Raw genomic sequence first — 9012 nt, 5'->3', positions numbered from 1 at the left:
GAGTGTTGGCTCTGGTGCACAGGCGCTCGCTCTGAGAGGGGGAGATGGAGGATGGGCCATATGCTGCGGCCATATGCAAGCTCTCAGGCATTGGCTACTGGGCGAACAGGTGATCAATTTTTCAACAACACTCGATGCTTGTTGGGTGAGCTTTTGTCGAGTGTTAGCAAGAGTGCAAGCTACAGAAAACTCCACATGGCGAGTTGTGTGTCTCTGAATGTGTGTGTGTGTGTGTGTGTGTGTGTGTGTGTGTGTGTGTGTGTGTGTGTGTGTGTGTGTGTGTGTGTGTGTGTGTGTGTGTGTGTGTGTGTGTGTGTGTGTCAGTGTCTGTGTGTGTATGAACATGGACTGTTGGAGGGTACTCCCTATGTACACAGCAAAGCGTACATTCTGACAGCCAACCATACACACACTTACACAGGGTCCATTCATGAGAACATATATTTCTATACATTTCTGAATTTTATCCTCCTCTCTTAATAGTCTTGAAGCTTTATGTTGAATACTATGAGAAACAGGAAACCACAGACATGTTTCACTTGTGTGTATCACACCATAGTGAAGGAAGTGCTTTCAGAACTCCAGTCTGCTCTCCTCGCTGTTTGTAGAGATCGTGTTATTGGCCCCTGATTTTCAATGATGTAGTAAAATATAATTTTTAAACATTCCTCTCTGAGCCATTCAAGCCATTCTGCCCATCTGAGTCTCACGGTGAGAGTCGTTGTGTTCACATTTATAGCTCACGAAGGTCTGGGAATGTTTCCTTCGAAGAATATAAAAAGGGTAATTAAGAATGCACTGCATTCACATTCACATTAGGTTCAGTGTGCAGTGTGCAGTGTGTTGGGTGATGGGTGTACAATTACGATTCAGCTTGGCAGAGTAAAGTGTGTGTGGTCTGAATGAAGATGAAAAGCCTTGGTCAGAGAGTGTCTGTTGAGCTAGTAAAACTTCTTTGCCTCTTTAATTACTGGCCTTTCAAGAGGCATTTCCTCTATTGAGCTTATAGGAGTGAATTCATTGTGTTCTCAGCATGCTTTGAAGCTGGCGGAATAGACAGCACTAGGGTGCTACCACATTTATCTTCAAGGCCATCACACACACACACACACATACGCACACACACACACACACACACACACACGCACGCACACACACACACACACACACACACACACGCACACATACACACACACACACAGAGAGAGAGAGAGAGAGATTTGCAAGGATGTGAATGTTCAAATGAATGCACTGATGGTCTAATGTCCAGATACATACATGTATACAGACACACTTTGCACATTTTAATGTTACATACACACAAACACCCTGTTGAATGAAACAGCTGAAACACTTGTTTTCTGAGTGCTGCATTGCCTGACAAACGACACACCATACCATCCAGAACTCTCGTGTTACATTCTCGCCGAACTGTCAGAATCCGTCCGCATGGTCTTACCGCTCAGTGCGCCCATAGGCGTGTTGTTATGGCAGTTCATGCCGCCTCGTCCGTGCCTTCCCCGTGCTGACGTCACCAGACGCACAACGAAATTGGTCCGCCCCCGAGTCCCTAGCTAGGCAACGCGGCAGCGCTGCACGTCTCCTGTCGGTGGTCAGGGCAATTTTTGCAACTGTCCTCCCCTTTACCCACTTGTACTTCCTCCATTTGAGCAGTTTCTGTGTCAGTCGTCGGCTGAGAGAGAAGCGTGGGGAGCGAGGCTCTCCACTTTCACGGGGTAAAGAGGCGGTATGGCGGAGCGGACGTTAGTTAGAAAACAACAGCCAAAGCACATGAAGCCAAAACAAGAAGGGAGACGAGTGAAGCTCCACCAGCTGGAAGGCAGCAACAACTAGCACGCACAGAAATCTTACGGAGCTTTTGAATTCGTTTAGAAAAGCAAAGTTTTTCGTGCATCATTTTCTTTGTTTCTATCTGTGTCGAATCCATTTGGACCTGATACTTTGTAGCTGTCAGTTTGTTTTAATTTTGTGCTTGTCTTCTTGGCGTTGCCAGTGTCATTGGGACTCGTGGTTTTTTTCTATGCTGTTGTTGTTGATACTTTGTCACAAGTCAAATTTCCCTCGAAAGTGTTATTTCTTAGCACAACTCTTTCCCAGCCGCCTCACCGGTTGAGCCCTTTAATAATTAAAAAGTAAATCCGTGGAAGAGTTGGCTTGACAGCAGTCGGCATGGGAGCCAAACAGAGCAGCCCTGCCGCCAACGGACGGATGAGGGCTTACTCGGGATCGGATCTGCCATCAAGCACATCAACTAGTAACGGAAACAGCCGGACTGCAGCCATGGGTATGAGGTACGCGTACGGCGGCACGGCTCACGGAGCCTCAGGTGCCACTGCCGCCTCGTCTCACCACATTGGCTCCCGCACGCGCTCTGTCGGGGGCAGCGGAGGCGGGTCGGGGACCAGACCTCAGTCTGGCATCAACATACCCAGCAGCAGGGCGTACAGCTCGCATGAATCTGGCAGCAGTACTCCGGAGGAGAGCGGCGGAGACAGCGACAGGTCAGGCGCGGTTCACGGAGGTCCCCGGTTGTTGATCGGATCTCTACCGGCACACCTCTCGCCTCATCTGTTCGGAGGTAAGGAAACGTTGGCTAAACAAAACAGCTCAGATAAAAAAACATGCAGAGCGCTATTTGGAGTTTGGTATGAAGGTTGTTTTAGAAAGCAGGTATGGCATGCCCATCATATGGAAACCAGACCTGTGGGTGGCTGTCAAAACGTACCTGAATAATGGCTTGGCCCTAAATGACTGCTGTTGAGATTGACTCGGGTTAAGTGGTGAGTTGACGCAACAGTTGTGCCTGTCAGTAGCACAATGACATCTCATCTAGTAGTAATACATTATTTCATATGCCCAATACCTGTCCCTCATCACCATCACCAGTAAACCAGACTCAAAATAAAACAAAACAAAACAAAGTATGTAAAATGTGCAAACATAAAAGTCCAATCCTGCAACCATTGCAACAGTGAGAGTCCCCACCAGCATCTGTCCTGCTCAGTAAGATAGATGTGACCAGGCTAACCTTGATTAGAGTCGCTAACGGAGTGCCATGGTTTGCCATGCCTACTCTGCCAACCCTGGTGGGATTACTCGAGTCTAGGAATGCACCAGATTAGTTTAGATTGGGTGACTACTATGCATCCCTTTGTTTCTGTGTGATGCCTGCTGGAGGTGTTTACCTCTTCACTCCCACAAGTGGCGGCAGGATTGGCAGTATTGATGAAGGAACTTCCCCTTGGTCTTGGCAGGTAAAGGTGAAACTGTACTAAACATTGCCATGCAGGTAGGGGTGGACTCGTGCCCCCTCCACACAGACACACACACAGACACACACACACACACACACACACACACACACACACACACACACACACACACACACACACACACTAACAGTTCCCTCTTTAATAACCATGAAAGCCACCACTGTGCTCTTACTGGATGAGAGGAATCAGCTGGAGAGGGCCGTGCAAAGGCTATATATGCCCTGCCTGAGGCGCCCTGTGGGCAGGGGTATCTGTCATGTGTCACTCACTTCATGACAACGCTCCATCACTGTTTGTTCGTAGCTTAATTCTCCCTGCTGTCTGGAGTTGAAGGACTTCCACTCCATTACAGAGTTCCCTGGAAGTTGGACTCTGTCACCCCTACCACCCATTGGCCTCTTCTCTCTTTTCTCTTCCTCTCTGCTGTGGACTGTCAGTCATACACTCATACTTACACACCATCGTTGATGAATCTCATCTAACTACTATCATGAGAGCTCTCTCTCTCCCCCCTCTCTTTCTCTGTCTGTCTGCCTCTTGGTATCTTTCTCCGTGTGTCTCTCTTTCTTTCTCTTTCTCGCTCTCATTCACTGTTATCATAATACACCAGACTAAAATGGCTCAATAAGCATGGCTGTGATGTGTGTGTGTGTGTGTGTGTGTGTGTGTGTGTGTGATGCAGTAGCAAGTTGAAACCCAGTGTCAACAGAGCTGTGTTTTCCTCCAGTGGAATTTCCCTAGACTCTGCTGCTGATTGTGCGTGTGTGGACAGGTCTACCACTTGGTTTACCACTAGTCGGCTACCACCAGTTGTTTAAAAAAAAAAATACAACAAAAAAAACAGGTTGCCAGTTAACTAGCAGGTGAGCATATGTCCGTTGTGGTGTCCAAATTCTGAGAGACCAGACACTTCAGTTGTGTCTGTAGCCTGTGGGTGCATACTGGACTAAGGATCAGTTTAATACAATGGTATGTCTCTCTCTGCGGGTGTGTTAGGTGCACCTCAATCTGAGTTTGTTCACAACGTGCTGGGGTTTCTCTCCGTGCTAATTGGGTAAAGTTAAGACCATCTCTTTCTCCTAATGTGATTAAATGCCTGTTCTCAGCCAGTAGTGCTGAGTCGTTTATGCAGGGTCAGAAAACTATGATGCAAATACTTCTGGTAAACAACAGCATGCTGTGTCCTGTGGATATGGTGATGTGTGCTAAACAGAGTTATCTGTTGCATCTATCATGCAAAAACACACAAACACAAACTCCTTTAGCTGACTGAGTTGAAATGTCAGTGAAATGTTTGATGTACACACACACACACACACACACACACATAGACATAGTGACGGTACAGCTTGACTCTGCTTTTACTTCTTCTCATTAAATCTTATTAAATACAGTATTGTTATGCATGGCCATTAGCACAACTAGCCTGCAGGCCCTGAGCTTGTATAGCAGCACCTAAGTATAGTTGTATGACTTGGGGAAAAACTCCCATGCAATCAGCTGGGGAACTATTTTCTTTGTGTGCAAAGATGTGAAAACTCTTCATTTAGTCATGGGTCTGCGATCAGACACATTTTACAACAATAGCTATATGTGTTTACATCAGCCACATCAACACAGCTAATGACTGCTACCAAAGATCACTGGGACTGCCACTGAGCGGAAGCACCAGGCCCTCATGTTGGCTTAGAACAATAGGACTCTGTGCTTAGGTCATATGACCAGCGCTGGGAGACGCATCCTGATGGTTAGATAAAAAGCAGTCAGAGCTGCCGTCGTCACAGAGAAACACCTTCAGCTGCTCGCTGTTGTTTTGTTTTTTTGTGAGCTGTCTCCAAGCATGGAGGGGAGTTTTTTCTTTCTCTGGTATTAGGTGACAGGGTGTACTTCTGTTAGCTATAAGTAGTGGTGTGTGTGTGTGTGTGAGAGTGTGAGAGGGAGACCGAGAGTGACACTGAGTATAAGGCTGTGGAATACTGTTACGACCGACTGCACCCCTCCTAGTCCATGCAGCAGCTGTGTGTGGACTGTAGGCAGCACTGGGGCCATGCTTAGTTCATTGCCTATACCTGCTGGTCTCCTTAAAAAAAAATGCCTTTGTAGGGTGGGGTCTATGTAGGGTGGGGTCTTTGTAGGGTGGGGTTTATGTGGGGTGGGGTCTTTGTAACAGCTCCAGTTCTCCATCTCTCCATCTCCACAGATTGATCCTTCAGATCCTTCAGATTCTTCTCATACACACACACAAAACACTTGCACAAACTCCACTACATTTGATATGCCGACATCCATACATCCCCTGCCAACATATGCATCCTTTTTCCGTTAGGCACTGTGTTCTTGTTTTTGTAATGTCCGTGTGTTTCTTTCTTAATAAATACGAAATATTTATTAAAAAGTATAAAAATACTTTTGTTCTTTTCAACGTTAAACTAATGTTGTTGCTTGCCTTCCCTTTGGTGTGGACGCACGTGCCAGGCTGTTACAAATATATATGAGCATACAGAAAAGGAAGTCTAACAGACAACCACTGAAAAGCATCTCTCCCTATCTCCACTCACTGGCCTCTCTCCCACTGCACTAGCTCAGCTGAGACAGGCTCTGAAAGGTCTGGCTGTATTTATCACTTAAAGCATCATTCACTCCTTAAAACCTTCACACACACACACACACACACACACAGACACTCACACACTCACAGAGAGAAGTTAGAGCTATAGCTCTCTCTCTCTCTCTAGTCACTTGTCACGAAATTATGGGTTCTATGTATAGTTCTTTGTTGCCTGACAGCTTTGCTGTGAAGAACACTATAGGATGAGGTTGCCTCACTGCTTTGCTGTGAAGAACACTATAGGATGAGGTTGGATGATTGCTTTGCTGTGAAGAACACTATAGGATGTTGTTGAATGAGTACACGTTGATTGCATATCTCTTGACATGCAGAGCCCATTCTGTCACATAGATTTGTCCTGTTATGAGATATGTGCCCTCTGCAGCTTTGGTTTGTGTAATGGGCAGTTTGTAGGGAAACAGAAGCAGACAGTCTTTATCCTGAGAAGCTGATGATCAGTAGAAGCATTGTGGTTCTCCTTGGTCACAGTAGGTCTTCTACGTGCCGAGAGATGGGGGAGATGGCTGCACTGCTTAAGGAGGCTGTGTGTGGAGGTCTTCCTCCTGTCAGGGGCAATCTTAGCTTTGACTTCCTGATGCAGAAATCCATCAGCCACACACAGTTGTCTCTGTGACACACACACACACACACACACACACACACACACACACACACAAACACAAACACACACACACAGTTGTCTCTGTGACAGACTGGCATATTTTTCCTGTCCATTTCCCTGTCATGTTTCTCCCTGGTTTCCCCTTCATGTTTTTCTGAGTCACTGAGCATTTGGAGCATCGCTTAGTACTGTTCCTCTTTTTCTCTCTCTCTCTCTATATATATATTCTTTCTCTCTCTCCCCTTTTTTCATCCTGATGCACTTCTCAAGCAGGACCTCTATAATGGACAATGGGGGGGTAGATGAGAGAAAAAGAGAGGTGGAGGAGAGAGAAAGAGAGATGGATAAAAGAAAAAGTGAGGTGGAGGAGAGAAGTGGAGAGCTACAGAGGAATGGGCAGAGAGGTTTAAGCGATTAGTTTGCTTTGGCTAAATTGAGTTATGTCATGCCAATAAAGCTGACTGACTTGAGTGCGGAGAGGTGAGCGGCGTTGAGCGGAGTCTTGGCGTCTGTGGCTGTCAGACAGTCGGTCACCCAGGTTAATGCTGGGGTTAAGGCTGGGTCAGACCCACGATCACAGCAGCAGCTTCAGACACGGCGTGGAGGGACAAGCGAGTTACAGGGGCATGCACACATGAGCAGAAGGAAACACGACGTCTACTAATGACTACTGCATCGCCAACATGTCGAAAGAGAATTGGAAAATTTGGAACATTTTCATTGTTTGTGTGTGTTTCTGTGAGTTTGTGTTTGTTTGTGTGTGAGAGAGTACAAGAGTTTGTATGTGTAAGAAAGAGAGTGTGTGTGAGCAAGAGTGTGTATGTGTAAGAAAGTGTGTGTGTGTTTGTTTGTGTGTGTGTGTGTGAGGGAGAAGGAGAGAGAGCGCATGTGAAAGAGAAAACTGGAAAAAAGAAAACTCAGAAAACATCAGTGTGGTGGTAGGGTAAATAACAGGTTGCACACAGAAAGAGGCCGAGAGAAAGAGAAAGAGAGGGATGTGGACAGAGGGGGTGTTGAGGAGGGGTAGTGTGAGTGGGTGTAGGTGATAAATCAGTGTGCTCGCCGGCACGATGCACAGCCAGTGGAAAACGGATTAAAAAAATCAATAACAGGCTAAGCCCCCTTTCCTATGGGAAGAAACGTATTAATTATGAATCCCATCTAACTCAGTGTGTATACATCTTATAGCCCGTCAGAGCTGAGGTTTGGAGGTGAACTGCATGCTGGGTAGTTGGCATCAGCTAACCCATGTGGCACAGCCAGGAGAACAGGAGGCAGGCATAGGATGGCTAATGGGAGCTGTATGAGCTGTAATAACCTGTTATTAACCTCTGACCTCCTACATCCATTTTAGCATTTTTCTTTAAAGCAGTCATGTTTATATATATACAGCGATATGTAGTGTAGACAGTATTTAATCATTTGCAGCAATTACAGCAATTAAACGGATGGTGAATGTATGATATTTAGTTCAGCAGTGATTTAATACGATTAATATTGTAATTAATGTTTCCTAATGTTGTAATTTGCCTTGTATAAAAGTGTCTGCTAAATACCTGACCTTTATCTTTATCTTTTATGTCATTGAGGAAACTCTTCTGATCCTACAAACATGTTGAACTCAAGGGCAGAGGCAAGTGTATTGCCTTTCATACAGGGCAGTTTAAAGTAACACTATCCAACAATTTGTCACTTTTTGAGATATGGTTTTATAGGCAACTAGTTTAGGTACCATCCTCAAATTCATTTTGATAGCATATGGTCATGTGAAGGACAGATAAACACCTGCGTCTTTCCCACTAGCCATCCAGGATATGCACTATGTAGTTCTGTATAACGGGCTGGTACACCCTGCAAAAATGTGTGGCAAGCTTCTATCAGTGTCAGCTGGGCTGTTGGTGGTGTTTGCAAGGTTTTTGCATGCCTTTTAGGTAGTTAGCTTACTAGTTTTGGAACAGAACTCCATATTGCTGCTTTAAAGTGCTTTATATAAACGTTTGAAAGATCATGGAAGACACTGTAAGTATTCTATGTAGAGTATTCTACCATGTATTTGTGGTAGAGCTCAGTAGTCCGAGGGCAGGTAAGAAGGAGCACACTAAGAACGGGGGGTTGCAAACAGAGAAACTGAAAGGCAAAAGATGAAAGGCGATCTTAAGCAGACATACACCAAACCACACCACATCAGACAGTGAAAAGGATGGTAAAGCAGAGCTGTGGTGCTTACTGGATGTGAAGATCAAGGGCTGCTGCTAGTAACCCTGCCCTGGTTAGGTGTCCACACACACACACACACACACACACACACACACCTACCTGAGGTCCAGGGCTGCTGCTAGTAACCCTGCCCTGGTTGTGTTTCCTGGCTCTCAGCAGAGGGGCGGTGTTAGTGGTCTGTGCTAGTCATCACACTGGCAGCTAATCTATAGAGAGAGACCTTGGCTGCATCTGCAGTGGTGATCATCTTTTGTCACCCTGGTCTCTCTCAC

General features: G+C 45.9%; 1 protein-coding gene across 2 annotated transcripts in view; it reads left to right on the top strand.

Annotated features, from left to right (window-relative positions):
* The first annotated feature begins 1419 nt into the window (after positions 1–1419).
* The window catches only part of znrf2b (zinc and ring finger 2b), an 84063-nt gene continuing 76470 nt past the window's right edge, over positions 1420–9012 (top strand). The window contains exon 1 of one of the 2 annotated variants that reach the window (XM_031575757.2): positions 1420–2599. In XM_031575757.2, the coding sequence (XP_031431617.1) occupies positions 2191–2599 (409 nt within the window). In that variant the 5' untranslated portion in view covers positions 1420–2190. The remainder of the gene's footprint in view (positions 2600–9012) is intronic. The other variant, XM_012838748.3, reaches the window with a different exon arrangement.

Source organism: Clupea harengus, chromosome 11 (genome assembly GCF_900700415.2).
Source record: "Clupea harengus chromosome 11, Ch_v2.0.2, whole genome shotgun sequence".
NCBI classification, from domain to species: domain Eukaryota; kingdom Metazoa; phylum Chordata; class Actinopteri; order Clupeiformes; family Clupeidae; genus Clupea; species Clupea harengus.
The sequence above is the reverse complement of the archived record's forward strand: the minus strand, read 5'-3'. Positions and strand labels throughout refer to the sequence as shown.